This window comes from Stomoxys calcitrans, chromosome 2 (assembly GCF_963082655.1).
Source record: "Stomoxys calcitrans chromosome 2, idStoCalc2.1, whole genome shotgun sequence".
NCBI classification, from domain to species: Eukaryota; Metazoa; Arthropoda; class Insecta; order Diptera; family Muscidae; genus Stomoxys; species Stomoxys calcitrans.
Window position 1 is genome coordinate 32,638,506 of NC_081553.1, and position 20,547 is coordinate 32,659,052.

A 20,547-nucleotide genomic window follows, 5' to 3' on the forward strand; every position below is an offset into this window, starting at 1 on the left:
TAAAATGTAAAAATTTTATTTTGTTCGATAAAATATTTATGAGGATGTATAACGAACGATCCTTGGTATATCCTTAAATTAAACTTTTAAAAACTGATTGACCGTCAACACATTCAAATCACTCCTCTTTAGTTTAACACATTTCGATGATTCAAACTCCAAATGGACAACACAACTGCCAGAGGTCAGCATAAAACCATTCTTAGATAATTTATAATTTTTAATGTCGTTTCGTGACTCCAACAACAATTCTATATAGACAAATATAGCAGGATATTTGGTGGTCAGGGCAAGACTAAAACTGTTGAGTTTGACATTTGCTGCAGTGCGACAATAGGTGTTGCGAACTTCCAACTGTAAGAAATATATGTTAAGCCAAAGCAAATGGCAAGTTGAAGGTATTTTTGTGGGTCTACTTACATCCAATTCAGGATCCTTTATTGCCTGTACATTGTTAAATGTTGTAGGAAAATAAAAAGTATGCGCCATTATTTGATTATAACGATGTAGTACAAATTCCACAAAACTATTTTGTTTGGTGAATTCACCATTCATGATGCCGTCAATGGGTATCACTTTGTCATAATGAACGCCATTAGGAACCTGAAGGGAAAAGAAGGAATTATGAAATGGTTATGGGCCTCAGCGAATATTGTTTAAGTTTTGTTTAAGTATAACCCTCTTCCAACCTAACATAAAATAAAAAAGTAAGAGCGTGTTAAGTTCGACAGTAAATGAATTGAATGTTGAAAACCATAGTAGAAGTCATTGGGAAGTATTTCTGTCCATTCGGATAAGAATTGCGCCTTGTAGGGGCAGTGAATATGAGTCGATTTGAACCATACTAAGCACAGTTGTTGAAAGTCATTAAAAAAATATCTCATGCTAAATTTCAGCGAAATCGGATATGAATTGCGCCCTCTATTGGCTCAAGAAGTCACGATTCAAGATCGGTTTATATGGCAGCTATACCAGGTTATTTCAGGATTTGATCCAAGCTTAGCACAGTTGTATTGGTTATGTACCGATTTGAACCATATTTAGCACAGTTGTTGGAAGTCATAGCAGAACACCTCATGCAAAATTTCAGAAATATCGGATGAGAATTGCGCCCTCTATTGGCTCAAGAATCAAGATCCAAGATCGGTTTATATGGCAACTGTATCAGGTTATTCACCGATTTGATCCAAGCTTAGCACAGTTGTTGGAAGTCATAACAGAACACCTCATGCAAAATTTCAAACAAATCGGATGAGAATTGCGCCCTCTATTGGCTCAAGAAATCACGATTCAAGATCGGTTTATATGACAGCTATATCAGGTTATTTCCCGATTTGATCCATACTTAGCAGAGTTGTGGCATATCATAACAAAACACGTTCTGCAAAATTTTAGCCAAATCGGATGAGAATTGCGCCCTCTATTGGCTCAAGAAGTCAAGACACAAGATCGTTTTATATGGCAGCTATATCAAAACATGGACCGATTTGTTAAATGTAGAACTTTTCAAGGAATCCAGTTGATTATTTTAGGTCCTAGCATGAAATTAGTATACAAGGAAAATATTTATATGGAATTTGTAATCAAATGTACGGTTCAACTCAGAAATTCATCCTGATTCGGCTTGGCCATATCTCTCTGTCCCCATATCTTTGCTGTGCAGTTTGTCCGTCTATCGTTTGTAATCAACTTACCAACGTTGCTGGCCAGGTTTTGGTATCCTTGGGATATAATTGAGACCATTTGTAAATATGCATCGAAACATACAAGCCTTCTGTCTCCACTTTAAAGTCATCACATATCAAGGAGACATTTATGGAATTGGTTCTACTATCCGGCAAAGCCACAATGGCAATGGGAGCCAAGAATTCCTTAGACCAATAATGCAGTAGCTATATAAACAATTGAGCATTAAAACCAATAACATTCTGAAAAGATTCTTTAACTCACCTTGAAATTTCCATAAAAATCTATGGCCGACCATGAGGGAGCCACCCATACATCATTCAATTGCCAATAGAGGGCGCCCATAGTTCTGTGCTCAGTATTGCGTAGACTGCGATAAAATTCTGTCTCCACTTTGGTAGCCATTGCCTGTGTAAGTTGACTGAAATAGGCCAAGCCCTCCAAATAGTTATCATCCTCCGGCAAGGGTAAAGGAAAATGTTGCCTAACCAAAGTAGTGATGGCCAACATGCCCAAAGGATGGTGTTGCCGATGTTCTATTAGATCACTTAAACTATCATTGTCATACATGGAACGGCGCCAGGCCGTTAGCGAGGGAATGCTCTGGAAGCCATATTCTGAAGCAAAACGGGGACGAGGATATATGGAGGGATTCCAGCCATCTTTGAAGACATCATAGAAGTGTACTGGAAAAGAAAAAAATTCCTTATAAAATTATTTTTTTCTTTTTTTTAAGTTTAAAAAACCTACCATCTCCATAATTGGGATCCTGAGGATTTTCCGATATATAATTATCCTTAGCCGATTCCTTGCCATTTGATGGCGATGACACCAATGGATTGGGTCTATCATTATGCCCCACCACCTTGAGTTCATGCACCACCGTTGCCAAATATAATTCCCTATATTCAGTTTTATATCTCTCCTCCATGGTGCCATACCAGTTTTGGGCTATGGCCACTTCATTTTCGTTATTTGTAGCAAATATGGCAACACTTGCATGATGGGAGAGCCTTTGGGCATTTTGCACAACTTCTTTACGTACCGATGCCAAAAATGAGTCGGTTGTAGGATACATGGCACAAGCGAACATCATATCTTGCCATATCAAAATACCAGACGCATCGGCCAAATCATAAAAATAATCGGATTCGTATATGCCACCACCCCAGACGCGAATCATATTATGATGGGCCTCCTTCGCTGAGTTTAAGAGATGACCAACTGAAATAGAAATTAAAACAAGTAAGAGCGTGCTAAGTTCGGCCGGGCCGAATCTTATATACCCTCCACCATGGATCAAATTTGTGGATTTCTTTTCCTGGTATCTCTGTAGTGCTGGTTCAAGCTATAGACCGATACTGTTTCAGGCTATAGACCGATTCATACCATATTTGACACCTATATTGGAAGTCATGGGAAAAACCGTTGTACAAAATTTCAGCCAAATCGGATAATAATTGCGCACTCTAGAGGCTCAAGAAGTCAAGATCCCAGATCGGTTTATATGACAGCAATATCAGGTTTTGGACCGATCTCCACCATACTTAGCATATTTATTGGAAGAAGTATTTGTGGAAAATTTCCATCGGCTAGATTTACTCCTTCGAAAGTTGGCGTGCTTTCGGCAGACAGTATGATCGAGAGACCAGTTTATCAGGTTAAAGACTAATTTTGGCCGTAGACGGACAGACGGACGGACATGGTTAGATCAATTTAAAATGTCATGTTGACCAAGTATATATATACTTTAGGGGGTCTTAGATGAATATTTCGAGGAGTTACAGAATGACGAAGTTAGTATACCCCCATCCTATGGTGGAGGGTATAACAAGTAAAAAGGCGTTAAGATCGGTCGGGCCGAACTTTCGATACCCACCACCTCGGGTATATATGTAAACCACCTTTCGTCAAAATTATGTGAAAAATGCATACCGTATGCCCCACAGCAGCTATATCGAAATATGTTCCGACTTGCAACAAATACTAATAAGTACAAGCCATTGTCCCATTGTCTAATAAGTACAAGCCATTGTCCCAAATTTCCGCGACATTGGACAATAAATGCGCCTTTTATTGGCACAAAACCTCAAATCGAGAGATCGGTCTATATGACCGCTATATCCGATTTAAGCCAAGTTGAAGAAGAATGTCGAAGGTGCGCCTTTTATGGACTCAAAACCTTAAATCGAGAGATCGGTCTATATGACAGCTATATCCAAATCTGGACCGATCTGTGCCATATTGCAGAAGTATGTCGAGGGGCTTAATTTTACTCACTGTCCCAAATTTCGGCGACACTGGACAATAAAAGCGCCTTTTATGGGCCCAAAGCCTTTAATCGCAAGATCGGTCTATATGGCAGCTATTGGGTTGCCCAAAAAGTAATTGCGGTTTTTTTAAAAGAAAGTAAATGCATTTTTAATAAAACTTAGAATGAACTTTAATCAAATATACTTTTTTTACACTTTTTTTCTAAAGCAAGCTAAAAGTAACAGCTGATAACTGACAGAAGAAAGAATGCAATTACAGAGTCACAAGCTGTGAAAAAAATTGTCAACGCCGACTATATGAAAAATCCGCAATTACTTTTTGGGCAACCCAATATTTTCGATTTTTACGCTTATCAAGAATATATACACTTTATAGGGTCGGAAATGAATATTTCGATGTGTTGCAAATGGAATGATAAAATTAATATACCGCCATCCTTCGGTGATGGGTAGAAAAATACTAAAGGTTGTCATACTAAATTTTTTATATTCAGAGTAGACGTTATGCTGTCGCAGGGGCTCTATCTCGACAAAGCCCAGGTCAATTTTACATACTGATCTTGTCTTGGTATAATATGTGGAAACCATCTGTAACATCGGTAAATGGTATTAATAGGTGACGTAGGCATAAATACCCCCCAATGCACAGTGGTCGCTGTCATTGGTCTAAATTAAACAAGTAAGAGCGCGCTAAGTTCGGCCGGGTCGAATCTTGGGAAGCCACCACCATTCCTTCTGCTACAAAATTTATTCAAAACCAGTAAGGAAATGCAAAATTCAGGCGGTGCCGACTTTATAATACCCTACACCTACCCTATAAAAATTTCGAGCAAAGCAAATATGCTCAAAATGTTATAACTACGGTTGACAAATGACAACAAATTACCCAAAATCTGAAGAACATATACATGGGAGCTATATCTAAATCTGAACCGATTTCGACCAAACTTTATGGATATTGTGGAAGTCGTCGAGGAAACCGTTGTACAAAATTTTGGCAAGATTGGTCAATAAATGCGCTTGCAGTGGGTCTAGGAGTTAAAATCGAGCGATATATATATATATGAGACATATACCTAAATCTGAACAGATTTCTATGAAATTCGCCAGCAATATCGAGAGTCATAAGAAAATCCTTCCTGCAAAATTTCGAGATGAATCGGTTAACAAATGACCATTTTATTGCTGTATTACTGCAAATCGGACGAACATATATATGGAAGCTATTTCCAAATCTGAACCGATTTTTATGAAATTCACCAGAAACATTGAGAGTCGTAAGGAAATCCTTCCTGTCGAATTTCAAGAGAATCGGGCAACAAATGACCATTTTATTGCTGTATTACTGCAAATCGGACGAACATATATATGGAAGCTATTTCCAAATCTGAACCGATTTTTATGAAATTCACCAGTAACATTGAGAGTCGTAAGGAAATCCTTCCTGTCGAATTTCGAGATAATCGGCTAACAAATGACTATTTTATTGCATTATTACTGCAAATCGGATGAACATATATATGGAAGCTATATCCAAATCTGAACCGAATTTTTCCAATTGCAATAGGCTTTGTCTCTAGGCCATAAAACATGCCCATACCAAATTTGAAGACGATCGGATGAAAATTACGACCTGTACTTTGTATACAAATTAACATGGACAGACAGACAGACGGACATGGACATAGCTAAATCGAATCAGAAAGTGATTCTGAGTCGATCGGTATACTTATCAAAGGGTCTACTCTCTTCCTTTCTGGTGTTACAAACAAATGCACTTAGTTATAAAAACCTGTACCACAGTAGTGGTGTAGGTTATTAATACGTATTTCAAACTCAATCGATTATTATACCCTCCACCATAGGATGGGGGTATACTAATTTCGTCATTCTGTTTGTAACACCTCAAATATGCGTTTGAGACCCCATAAATTATATATATTCTTGATCGTCATGTCATGTCTAGCCATGTCCGTCCGTCTGTCCATTCGTCCATCCGACCGTCCGTCCGTCTGTCTGTCGAAACCACGCTAACTTTCAAAGGAGTCAACCTAGCTGCTTGAAATTTTGCACAAATACTTTTTATTAGTATAGGTCCGTTGGGATTGTAAATGGGCCAAATCGGTCCTTGTTTTGATATAACTGCCATATAAACCGATCTTGGGTCTTGACTTCTTGAGCCTCTAGAGGGCGCAATTCTCATCCGCTTTGACTGAAATTTTGAACGTTTAGTTTTTGTATCAATTCCAACTACTGTGCTAAGTATTGTGCAAATCGGTTCATGTTTTGATACAGCTGCCATATAACCGATCTTGGGTCTTAACTTCTTGAGCCTCTAGAGGGCGCAATTCTCGTCCGATTTGACTGAAATTTTGCACGAGGTGTTTTGTTATGACTTTCAATAACTGTGCTAAGTATAGTATATCGGCATTGAACCTGATATAGCTGCCATATAAACCGATCTGGGTTCTTGACTTCTTGAACCTCTAGAGGACCCAATTCTCATCCGATTTGGCTGAAATTTTGTACAACGGCTTCTCTCATGACCTTCTACATACGTGTCTAATATAGTCTGAATCGATCAATAGCTATATACAGCTCCCATATAAAATTATCTCCTGATTTTGCTTCTTGAGCCCCTACAAGGCGCAATTCTTATCCGAATGATCTGAAATATTACACAATGACTTCTACAATGTTCAACATTCATTTATGGTCCTAATCGGACTATAATTTGATATAGCTCCAATAGCAATATAGTTCTTATTCAATATTCTTCGTGTGCCTAAAATGAGATACCGCGCATAGAACTCGACAAATGCGATCCATGCTGGCGGGTATATAAGATTTGACCCGGCCGAACTTAGCACGCTCTTACTTGTTTTATTCTACATACCAAACTTCTACCAAACCAGCCAAAACTAAAGCTACTAGGAACCGAACAAGGATGATCAAGTGAACGGTTTACACTGACTGATTTGGACCGAACTTGACATAGTTGTTGGAAATCATAACGGAACACCAGATGCAAAATTTCAGACCAATAGGGCAAAAATTGCGGCTTGTAATGTGCGGTTTATATGGGAGCTATATCAGCTTATAGACCGATGTGGACCGCACTTGGCACAATTGTTGGAAGTCATCACCCCGGAACACTCCATACAAAATTTCAGCCAAAATGGATGAAAATTGCGGCTTCCAGGGGCTCAAGAAGTCAAATCGGGAGATCGGTTTATATGGGAACTATATCGAAATCTGAATCGACCAACGACCTACATCAATATTAAGTATCTGTGCAAAATTTCCCGAATTTTGTGGCTTCCAGGGGCTCAAAAAGTGAAATCGGGAGATCGGTTTGTATGGGAGCTACATCAGGTTATAACCCGATTTGGACCATACATGGCATGCATGTTGGAAGTCATAAGAGACAACTATGTGCAAAATTTCAGCCAAATCGGATTAATTTTGTTCCTTTCAGAGGCTACACAAGTCAAATCGGGAGATCGGTTTATATGGGAGCTATATCCAAATCTAAACCGATTTAGCCCATTTGCAATTCCCAACAAACCTACATCAGTATTAAGCATCTGGGCGAAATTTCAAGCTTCGTTCGACCCATATCGTAATTTCGACAGACGGACGGACATGGCAAGATCGAATAAGAATGTCGAGACTATCGAGATCATATATACTTTATGGGGTCCCAGGTCAATATTTCGAAGTGTTACAAACGGAATGTCTAGGTTAGTATTGGGTTGCCCAAAAAGTAATTGCGGATTTTTTAAAAGAAAATAAATGCATTTGTAATAAAACTTAGCTAAAATTAACAGCTGATAACTGACAGAAGAAAGAATGCAATTACAGAGTGCCAGCTGTGAAAAAATTTGTCAACGCCGACTACATGAAAAATCCGCAATTACTTTTTGGGCAACCCAATATACCGACATCCTTTGGTGGTGGGTATAAAAGGTTTTTTGGATTGTAACTTCTGAGAACCTTGTCGCTCAAATATGACTACGATTTTTTATCACCCTTTATTTTTTTTTAGACAACGACTTGTAAAGCTGTTCAATCTTTGCTAACGCATTTCTATGACTTGAACTTTTTATGTTACCCGAATTGTAGATCAAGTTTGGTCCCATACCTCTGCATAATACTCACTTCTGAGGGCATCAAAACTGTATTCAGGCAATATATGACTTGGTATGTAATTACTGCCCTTCATAAAGATCTCCTTGCCATTCACTCGAAAGAAGAAAGAATTTCCAGTACCTGTAAGGAAAAAAAAATACAATATTGACCCATATGATATCAAACCCCTTTCAGTCCTTTTACCCCTTTCAGTCCTTTTATCCCTTTCAGTCCTTGTACCCCTTTCAGTCATTGTACCCCTTTCAGTCCTTTTACTCCTTTCAGTTCTTTTACTCCTTTCAGTCCTTTTACTCCTTTCAGTCATTGTACCCCTTTCAGTCCCTTTTCACTTACCTTCGCTGACAGCATCCTCCACCAATTCGATGGTACGAAAACCAACACGTATTGACTTTTTCGAAGTGACTCTATTTCTTAGACTAGTGCCGCTTGCATCCCACCAAGCCTTTAGGCTAAAGTGTAAAGGATAGAGTTTTTGTTCTCCATGGCCATTGGGCCACCATAAAGTAACCTTGTTCTATAACAAACAGAAAAACACTCAAATTGTTATAAATTAGAAACAATGTCAGTTTTCCCATTTACTCACAATTGGAAAGGCCACCTGAAACATAATGACAGGAGCCTTGTAACTAATTGGAACTTTGGTGTAATCATTGATTATCAGGGGATTCTTAAGTAGCTCACTACCCATAAAAAAAACAACAAAAAAAGAGATCACAAACATCGTTTATCAATTATTTAAATTTTCTTCCAAACATTGTTTGAGAGTGTGTCTTGCGATTCTACTTACACTGCATAAAAAGTCAATTCAGCATAGAAATCATGATGTCCAGCACTATCGATAAACACACGCACATCCATATTCCAATGGGTATCATTTTTTGTCATGGCCACATCGACTTCACGTATCAGTGCTACATCATAATACTCCAATGCCACTGTCTTCCATATGCCCATGGAGGGGGCAGCCAAACCCCAATCCCAAGAGAAACTGGCCTGCATTTTACGCAGCATATTCATGTGGCATTCACCATGATAACGGGGATTGGGGCAATTCGGAGGCACCTCAATACCTTGGGCCATCAACTCATTGGCCTTTTGCAAGGCAGCATGGACGGGCGAAAGGATTTCAATTTCCAAGAGATTTTCTTCCTTCAGATACTTGGATATCTCAAAGGAGTAGCGCACAAACATATTATCAGTACGACCCAAGAGATAATGATTGAGGCGCACTTCGGCCACAGTATCGATGCCATAGAGCGTAAGGTTTTTGAAGCGGATATTCTTCAGTTCTGTAGTGTTGACTGAAATTTGAGAAAATGGTTTATTGTTATTAAAAACTTTTAAACTTTTTGGCATTAGCAGTTACCAGAAAATTCATTGGTGTACGTCCAGTTGTCATAAGCTATCCATCGTAAGTTTACATCATTCCAGGAATCCAAAACATTTTCACCATACATTGACGAGTAGACCCCACTGGGTATAATAACATCCTTAATATAGATGGCTAAGGAGAAAAGAAAGGGATTCAATTATAACTTCCAATTTTGTAGAACAGGCTCTCAGAGACTGAATAAGGAACATTCTAAGAAATAGATGAATATGGAATGGGACTCATAATCGTAAAACCAAGCGTTGTGCAAAATGTTGAGAAGATTGGGCAATATGGGAGCTATGTTTAAATCTGAACCGATATCTAAGAAATTCACAGTGACCTCAAGAGACATAAGACGAACTTTCGGACTCAATGTTTTTTTTTTTTTTTTTTTGTATCGTTTAACAAAAATAACAAATTACCAAATAATTGCATTATTGTTCAAAATTGAAAGACAAATGAAAGACATTGAAAATTATTGGGTTGCCCAAAAAGTAATTGTCGGTAATATAGTAGTAATATAGTCGGCGTTGACAAATTTTTTCAACGGCTTGTGACTCTGTAATTGCATTCTTTCTTCTGTCAGTTATCAGCTGATACTTTTACCTTGCTTTAGAAAAAAAGTGCGCGAAATTTTGTTTACATTTGTTTGTTTGGCGTCAATTTTAATATGGGTACCACATGTATTGAAAGAAATTCATTTAACAAACCGAATCAACGCTTGTGATATGCACCTTAAATGCAATGAATTCGATCCGTTTTTAAAACGAATCATAACTGGAGATGAAAAATGGATTGTTTACAACAACGTTAGTCGAAAACGATCATGGTCCAAGCATGGTGAACCAGCTCAAACCACTTCAAAGGCTAATATCCACCAAAAGAAGGTTATGCTGTCTGTTTGGTGGGATTGGAAGGGTGTGGTATATTTTGAGCTGCTTCCAAGGAACCAAACGATTAATTCGGATGTTTACTGTCAACAATTGGACAAATTGAATACAGCCATCAAGGAGAAGCGACCAGAATTGGTCAATCGTAAAGGTGCCATATTCCACCAGGACAACGCTAGACCGCACACAATTTGGTCACTCGCCAAAAACTGAGTGAGCTTGGCTGGGAACTTTTGATGCATCCACCATATAGCCCTGACCTTGCACCATCAGACTACCATTTATTTCGATCTTTGCAGAACTCCTTAAATGGTAAAACTTTCGGCAATGATGAGGCTATAAAATCGCACTTGGTTCAGTTTTTTGCAGATAAAGGCCAGAAGTTCTATGAGCGTGGAATACTAAATTTGCCAGGAAGATGGCAAAAGGTTATCGAACAAAATGGCAATTATATATTTGATTAAAGTTCATTCTAAGTTTTATTAAAAATGCATTTACTTTCTTTTAAAAAATCCGCAATTACTTTTTGGGCACCCAATAAGTTACAATAAACAATTTAATTAAAATATTGTCTTTAGCAAAAAATATGAAAAATCTGTACATTAAACCAGTAAAGAAAGCCAAAAGTCGGGCTGTGACGACTATATAATAAATCGGGTGTTACACATACATAGGAGCAATATCCAAATCTGAACCAATTTTGGTAAAATCTAGCAGATATATTAAGATAATTAGCAAAACAATCCGTGTCAAATTTTGTGCAGATCGATTGAAAATTGTAGCTACTACAACTGTGATGAGATTTTGCGGATATGTTAAGATTAAAAACAAAGCAAATCATGCCAAATTTTGTGCAGTTCGATTGAAAATTGTAGCATTTTAGTGCAAATCGGTCGATACATATATATGGGAGCTATATCTTAATCTGAATCGATTTTGATGAAATTTTGTGTAGATCGATTGAAAATTGTAGCTACTACGGTCATTTAAGGGCAAATCGGGCGATACATATATATGGAAGCTATATCTAAATCTAAACCGATTTTGACCAAAATCAATAGCGTTCGTCCTTGTGATATGTGTAGAATATTTGTGATGATTGGACAACAAATACGAACTGCATTTTGATTACTAAAACAAGTAAAAAGGCGTTAAGTTCGGCCGGGCCGATCTTTGGATACCCACCACCTCGGGAATATATGTAAACCACCTTTCATCAAAATTCGGTGAAAAGTTCATACCTTATGTCCCATATCAGTTATATCGAAATAGGTTTCGATTTGGACCAAATACTAAAAGTACACTAGCTACATCTAAAAATAAACCGATCTGAATCATATACGACACGGATGTCGAAAAGCCTAACATAAGTCACTGTGTCAAATTTCAGTGAAATCGGATTATAAATGCGCCGTTTATGGGGCCAAGACCTTAAATCGCGATATCGACCTATATGGCAGCTATATCCAAATCTGAACCGATCTCTGCGATATTGCAAAAGTATGTCAAGGGGCTCAACTTAACTCACTGTCCCAAATTTCGGCGACATCGGACAATAAATATGCATTTTATGGGCCCAAAACCATAAATCAAGAAATCGGTCTATAAGGCAGCTATAGCCAAATCTGAACCGATCTGGACCAAATTGAAGAAAGATGTCGAAGGGCCTAAAATAACTCACTGTCCCAAATTTCAGCAAATCGGATAATAAATGTGGCTTTTATGGGCCTTAGACGCTAAATCGGAAGATCGGTCTATATGCCAGCTATATCCAAATCTGGACCGATCTGAGCCAAATTAACGAAGCATGTCAACTGGCCTATGGCAACTCACTGTCCCAAATTTCGGCGACATCGGACAATAAATAAGCATTTTATGGGCCCAAAACCATAAATCAAGAAATCGGTCTATATGGCAGCTATATCCAAATCTGAACCGATCTGGGCCAAATTAGAGAAAGATGTCGAAAGTCCTAACACAACTCACTGTTCCAAATTTCAGCGAAACCGGATAATAAATGTAGCTTTTATGGGCCTTAGTCCCTAAATGGGAGGATCGGTCTATATGGCAGCTATATCCAAATCTGAACCGATCTGGGCCAAATTGAAGAAAGATGTCGAAAGGCCTATGGCAACTCACTGTTCCAAATTTCAGCGAAACCGGATAATAAATGTAGCTTTTATGGGCCTTAGTCCCTAAATGGGAGGATCGGTCTATATGGCAGCTATATCCAAATCTGAACCGATCTGGGCCAAATTGAAGAAAGATGTCGAAAGGCCTAGCACAACTTACTGTCCCAAATTTCAGCAAGATCGGATAATAAATTTGGCTTTTATGGGACTAAGAACCTTAATCGGCCGATCGGTCTACATGGGGTCTCTATCAAGATATAGTCCGATATAGCCCATCATCGAACTTAGCCTGCTTATGGACAAAAAAAGAATCTGTACAAAATTTCAGCTCAATCTCTCTATTTTTAAAGACTGTAGCGTGATTTCAACAGACAGACGGACAGACGGACGGACATGTCTAGATTGTCTTAGATTTTTACGCTGATCAAGAATATATATACTTTATAGGGTCGGAAATAGATATTTCGATGTGTTGCAAACGGAATGACAAAATGAATATACCCCCATCCTTCGGTGGTGGGTATAAAAATACATGGACTCATAGACGGAAAGACGGACATGGCTAAATCGAATCAGAAAATGACTCTGAGCCGATCGGCATAATTATCAATGGCGTTTCTGAAAATTAGGGTAAGGGGGAGGGAGCCCCCTTCAGATATCAAAAAATGTAGTACCCTATTTTCACCACGGGGTCATTATGCATCATTTGTGAAAATTTCAAGAAAATCGGTTCAGCCGTTTCTGAGTCTATAAGGAACACACAAACATACAAACAAACCTATACACAAACACAAATTGATTTTTATATATAAGAAGATTAGATGTATGAAATTTTTTCATTTAAAAATCTTTTACTGAAATGATTAGAATAAAATTAACTTAAACTTTTTTTTTATACTCCTGGCTACGCCCCTGTCTCATCCTATGGTAATGGGTACAAAAATGTGTAGCGATTATCCATCGCCTCATTAATACAGGCCACATTTGTCAGGTATCAAAGATATGTTCGGCATAAAAAAGAGGATATTTTTCACTGGGATAAAACTTAAATCTGAGTAATGTATCCCCTGGTTGTTAATCAAATGTTTACGGGTATATTATGTATTACTGTAAACATGATATTTTACTAATTTGGTTGGTTACGTAGGTACATTGTTGTTAGTTCACTTCAAAACTAAACCATTTGCAGTGTAAATATTTCTTCGACTTCAGCACTTCTTTGATTACCACTGAGAGTTTTCCTGGAATCAATGTTATTGTTCCATAATTGCTAACTATTGATATTATGGAAGTTTGCAAAAAACAACTACATTTATAATCTTATCGTTGGATTAGGACGTAATCCATCATCATCGGAAATAGCAGATCAAAAACATATTAATTGCTTAAAGACATAGGCAATCAATTAAAGAAATACATAAAAATGTTAACAACAAGTACTTCAAACTATGAAATGCGTTTGATGGTAACTATTTTGAATTGTCACATTATGCTGGGTAATCTTAAGTTTTTGGGATAGGTCGAGAAATAAATAAAGAAGATAATTTCTACATACATCCTAAAAATGTACAATACATAGTAAAAGATTGGGGAAACATATTGGTAACATGATCTGCTATTAGTATCTACACTGAAAGCAGATTGTATTTTAATCCCACCAAAGGGGGTCCAAGAATCTTATCCTTACTCCTTCTGTAAGCCTCTTTAAAGATTGAAAAAGAATGCACTGTAGGATTTTTTTCGTTTTTGGTATTGAAGATCTTTATTTTGAAATTTCAATACAACAGTATCGCATGCTAACATTTTCCAACTAAACCATCGAACTGATTTGCTATATATTGAGAAGGCACCCCTTTCCTCTTTCTATGGTGTATATAAATATAGGAATACAAATTGTTATAAATTGATTTCGTCACTGCTTCTCTTAGAAGTGACTAATAGTCCAAAACTATTTGGAATATTATCAAAGGCACTTGCCTGAAAACTAGTCTCTAATGATATAAGACTTGTTATTGATTGTAATAAACACATTTTTGTCGTTTCTGCTGTATTGCCGTTTGCAGAAGTTGTAGACTAATAATCTTTATTGCCCTAATATTGATACAATGAAAGTAGACAAGCATTACAAGAAATAAGTTAAAACGCGATAATTTCGTACATACCGAACTTTTAATACCTTTCACCAAGAACAGCATTTCTCACGTACTTAAAAGAAAAGACCATTCTGTACACAAAAGTCATCATAAGTTAAATTTCAACTAAATCATATACGATTTATATTTTATAGGGGTTCCAGAAGTGAAAATGGGGCCCATATCAGTTTTTTATACCCTCTACCATAGGATGGGGGGTAAACTAATTTCGTCATTCCGTTTGGAACACCTCGAAATATGTGTCTAAGACCCCATAAAGTATATATATTCTTGATCGTCGCGACATTTTAAGTCGAACTAGCCATGTCCGTCCGTCCGTCCGTCTGTCGAAAACTTTCGAAATAGTAAAACTAAGCACTAGAAATTTTCCACAAATATATCTTAGCGTAGGTCGATTGGGATTGTAAATTGGCCATATCGGTCCATGTTTTGATATAGCTGCCATATAAACCGATCTTGAAATCGGTCTATAACCTGATAAAGTGCCATATAAACCGGTCTAGGACCATGACTTCTTGAGCCACTAGTGGGCGCAATTCTTATCCGATTTTCCTGAAATTTGACGCAAGATGTTTTGTTATGACTTCCAACAAATGAGCTAAGTATGGTTTAAATCGGTCCATAACTTGATATAGCCGCCATATAAACCAATCTGGCATCTTGGCTTCTTGAGCCACTAGAGGGTGCAGTTCTTTTCCGATTTGGCTGAAATTTAGCATGAAGTATTTCGATATGATTTCCACCAACTCAGATAAATTTGGATTAAATCGGCTCATAACCTGATGTAGCTGTCATATAAACCGATCTGGAATCTTGACTTCTTAAGCCTCTAGAGGGCCCAATTCTAATCCGAATTTGCTGAAATTTTGTACAACGGCTTCTCCCATGACCTTCAACATACGTGTCCAATTTGATCTTAAACAATCAGTGGCCTCATATAGCTTCCACTTAAACCGATATCCCGATTATGCTTCTTGAGCCCCTACAAGGCGCAATTCTTAACCGAATGGACTGAAATATAACCCAATGACTTCTACTATGGTCTTGAACATTCAATTCACTTATGGTACGAATCGACTATAACTTGATATACCGCACTATAACATATAATAGCACAACAGTTCTTATCCACTATTCTTTATTTGCTTAAAAAGAGATACCGTGCAAAGAACTCGACCAATGTGATACATGGTGGAGGAAATATAAGATTCGGCCTGGCCGAACTTAGCACGCTCTCACTTATTTTTTTATCAATTTACACGCAGGGGATGACCCATATTAACGCAGTGCATTGCGTTGGCGAATATGAATTAGGAATTGGAGGGGGGATGGGGCGGAAGGATGTAGTGTTTATTGACATTTTTCTTAAATCTCGGGATGTCAAAATGGGTGGAAAAAACATTAGCCGGAAGTCGATTCCACATAAGAACGGTTCGGGCGAAATAAGAATTCTCTCTATAATGCATTGTCCGGTCCACTGGCCAATCAATTACAAACGGGTGTGAGTTCCTGGAATGTATAGTATTTCTGACAAACATCCTTACATCAGGAATAAGAAGACGAACATGCACCAAGAAAGTACCGATAGAACAGCGCAAAACAACCCATATTGCGACGATGTTCAAGAAAGGCAATAGAGCTGGATACCCTACTGTCCTCGGTACATGGTTCAGTAGCTCCAAGGATGCTTTTTATGCTCCAGATCAGATCAGAAGTTCAGAAGGAGTGAATTAATTCTTACACTGTTTAAGGAAGCCTAAGCACTTGAATGCTTCTTTCGACACTTCAAATACATGTTAAGCCCAACGCACATAACTTTGTATTTTCCCAAAGGACATATTTAACTTTGTATTTTCTTCTATACCGTTGGTAGAAAAAGATGCTCGTAATGGATCAACAAATCGTTTGTGTGACAAATACCAGCACTGAGTCTTTCGCGCATTAAAATCAACTCGATTTATTGGACCCCACTCAGAAATGACCAGTAAATCCAGGCAGAGTGTATCGTCCTTTACCTGCCTCTTGTCCTCAATGTCTCGAAGACCCGGCTTATGGTCGAATGAGTACAAATGACAGAGGTTACAGTCAACCGCAAATGACTAGATCGGATTCGATGTCTGACTTAACAGATCACTAATGAAAATAAGAACAAGTAAAAAGGCGTTAAGTTCGGCCGGGCCTATCTTTGGATACACACCACCTTGGATTTATATAGAAACCACCATTCGTGAAAATCCGGTGAAAAATGCATACCTTATGCCCCATAGCAGTTATATTGAAATATATTCCGATTTGGACCAAATACTTATAAGTACAAGTCATTGTTCAATTGTGTATAACAAACTATTGGTCTTTTCAGTAGCTACATCTTAAAATAAGTCGATCTGCACCATATACTACACGGATGTTGAAAAGCCTAACATAAGTCACTGTGTCAAATTTCAGTAAAATCGGATTATAAGGCGCCTTTTATGGGGCCAAGACTTTAAATCACGATATCGGTCTAAATGACAGCTATATCCAAAACTGGACCGATTTGGGCCAAGTTGCAGAAAATGTCGAAGAGCCTAACACAACTCACTGTCCCAAATTTCACGCCTTTTATGGGCCCAAAATCTTAAATCAAGACATCGGTCTATATGACAGCTATATTCAAATCTGATCTGATCTGGGCTAAATTGAAGAAGGATGTCGAAGGTCCTAACACAGTTCATTGTCCCAAATTTCGGCGACATCGGACTATAAATGCGCCTTTTATGGGATCCAAACCTTAAATCGAGAGATCGGTCATTATGGTAGTTATATCCAAATCTGAACCGATCTGTGCCACAATGCAGAAGTATGTCGAAGGGCTTAATTTCACTCACTGTCCCAAATGTCGGCGACATCGGACAATGAATGCGCCATTTATGGGCCCAAAACCTTAAATCGAGACATCGATCTATGTGGCAGCCATATCCAAATCTGGACCGATGTGGGCCAAACTAAGGAAGGATGTCGAAGGGCGTAACACAGCTCACTGTCCCAAATTTTGGCGACATCGGACAATAAATGTGCCGTTTATGGGTCCTTAGCCTTATGCAATTCTTGATCGATTAAGGCCTAATTGCAGCCATATCCAAATCTGGACCGATTTGAGCCAAATTGGTGAAGGATGTCGAAGGGCCCAACACAACTCACTGTCCCAAATTTCAGCAAAATCGGATAACTAATGTGGCATTTATGGGCCTAAGACCCTAAATCGGCGGATCGGTCTATATGACAGTTATATCCAAATCTGGACCGATCTGGGCCAAATTGAAGAAAGGTGTCGAAGGGCCTAACACAACTCACTTTCCCAAATTTTAGCAAAATCGGATAATGAATGTAGCTTTTATGGGCCTAAGACCCTAAATCGGCGGATCGGACTATATGGGGCTATATCAAGATATAGTCCGATATAGCCCATCTTCGAACTTAACCTGCCTATGAAAAAAGAATCTGTGCAAAGTTTTAAATTAGGGACTATAAGCTGTGTTAGGCCTTTCGACATTCTTCTTCTGCAATATGGTACAGATCGGTCCAGATTTGGATATAGCTGCCATATAGAGTGATCTCTCGATTTAAGGTTTTGGGCTCATAAAAGGCGCATTTATTGTCCGATGTCGCCGAAATTTGGGACAGTGAATTGTGTTAGGCTCATCGACATTTTTCTGCAATTTGGACCAAATCGGTCCAGATTTGGATATAGTTGCCATATAGACCGATCCCTCGATTTACGGTTTTGGGACCATAAAAGGCGCATTTGTTGTCCGATGTCGCTGAAATTTGGGACAGTGAGTTGTGTTAGGCCCTTCGACATCTTTCATCAATTTCACTCAGATCGGTCCAGATTTGCATATAGCTGCCACATAAACCGATCTTTCGATTTAATGTTTTGGGCCCATAAAAGGCGCATTTATTGTCCGATGTGTTATATATATCGATATAGCTGCTATGGGGCATAAGGTATGCATTTTTCACCGGATTTTGATAAAAGGTGGTTTACATATATTGGGTTGCCCAAAAAGTAATTGCGGATTTTTTAAAAGAAAGTAAATGCATTTTTAATAAAACTTAGAATGAACTTTAATCAAATATACTTTTTTTACACTTTTTTTCTAAAGCAAGCTAAAAGTAACAGCTGATAACTGACAGAAGAAAGAATGCAATTACAGAGTCACAAGCTGTGAAAAAATTTGTCAACGCCGACTATATGAAAAATCCGCAATTACTTTTTGGGCAACCCAATACACCCGAGGTGGTCGGTATCCAAAGTTCGGCCCAGCCGAACATAACGACTTTTTACTTGTTGAGCACTCAAAACATCGGTTTGATGTGTCATCCGGCACCGATTGACTTCTTTTTGTTCCGGTTCGTAAAAACTTAAATGATAGGTCTACGTTTTTAGACACCTGAAGAAGCCAACCGCTTCAGAATGCAGAATTTTACAGATACCTCAACCAGAGTGGCAAAAGTGCTTCGACAATTTGTTCAAACCCATGGAAAAGTGTATAGAAGATCTAATGGGGAATATTTTGAAAAACAGTAAAGGGATTTTCGATGATTAATATTTGTTTTTGTTCTCTTATTCCGAAATATAAAAGGCAACCCTCGTATCAATCAGACGAATTTATTTGATCCATACACCATCCCCACTGACATTCACCATAAAAAAGTATTTCTGCCAAAAATTAAGAATAGCTTCACTTATTTGCTTGATAAACAGGAGGACAATGCCAAATCCACTCAGATCAAGAACTATAGGGTCTAATACCTCATGACAAAGATACAAATTTGGAGAAATTACAAACGAAATGACATAGAAGGCATATCCTCCATTCTATAGCTCAGGTTATAATAAATAAACAAACTACCTATGTACTTACATCCATTTTGATTCCTCAGCGACCAGTTGCGATTCAAGTACACCACATTTACGGAATCAGATAACGCCTGAGGGGTCACACACAACACCACAAACAGCGTAAAAACAACTGCTCCCGATATGCGACCATCAATTATAAATTTGCTGAGTGCAAAAGAGTTATCCATTAATCTTGACATTTTGTTGACATTTGTATGAAATTCCCACATACACCCATAAACGCTGAATATTAGGTACTCAAGCGTAAGTTTTCCAAAAATACATATAAACAAACACAAATGTCTTCAAACTGACACGATTATCGTAATTATTTTTGAGCGCTTTGTTGTTTAACAATTATATTTTTCAATTGTTTTTTTTTTATTTTGCATATCATAATTTGTTGATAATTTCTACTTAATTTCTTCCGAAAAATTTACGATTGCCGGCGCTTTTCAACCAATTCCACAATGGTTTGTTTTTTTTTTTTTATCACTAAACGTTTGAGGTTTGCCACGCGGGCCACTCACTCCATGCGATGATCGGTTGTGCCTCGACCACAAACAACTGACGACTGTTTTGCAGCTACCTTGCGTTCGCAATCAGCTGGAATTGGAAAAAATGAACAATAAGCCCACGAGCAGCGCCCATTTGTTTGTCCAGTCAGTCATCCATTCATGCATTTATTGCTTCTTTTTTATTTGCAAGCCAACGTGCTAACGCATTTAACGAAATTAGAAATTCTGTATAAGAGAAATCGCAAAGAGAAGCAAATAATGTGGAGAGATAAGGAATGAAGGAGAGGAATAGTTCTACATAAAGTTTCTAATATAAACAATACAATTTGTTGCTGCGATGTGGTTAATTTAGCGTTTTTGTTAGATTTAAGTGAAATCAAATTTCAATGAAATATTCCCTGAAAATTATCGAGTAAAAGCGTGCTTAGTTCGGCCGGGCCGAATCTTGGGAACCCACCACCATGGATTTTGCTAAAATATGGGAGC

At 38.0% G+C, this 20,547-nt stretch overlaps 1 protein-coding gene across 1 annotated transcript; it reads right to left on the reverse strand.

Annotated features, from left to right (window-relative positions):
- On the reverse strand, positions 1–20,135 carry LOC106095717 (beta-mannosidase). Its single transcript, XM_013263015.2, has 11 exons — positions 19,566–20,135; positions 9,478–9,615; positions 8,899–9,412; positions 8,695–8,791; positions 8,445–8,625; positions 8,121–8,231; positions 2,437–2,910; positions 1,951–2,372; positions 1,695–1,892; positions 421–603; positions 1–354 (listed from the first exon to the last, which is right to left on the reverse strand). Exons 1-11 carry the CDS (start codon positions 19,771–19,773, stop codon positions 79–81), a joined length of 2,802 nt encoding a protein of 933 aa, XP_013118469.2. The 5' UTR covers positions 19,774–20,135; the 3' UTR covers positions 1–78.
- Between the last annotated feature and the right edge of the window lie 412 nt (positions 20,136–20,547).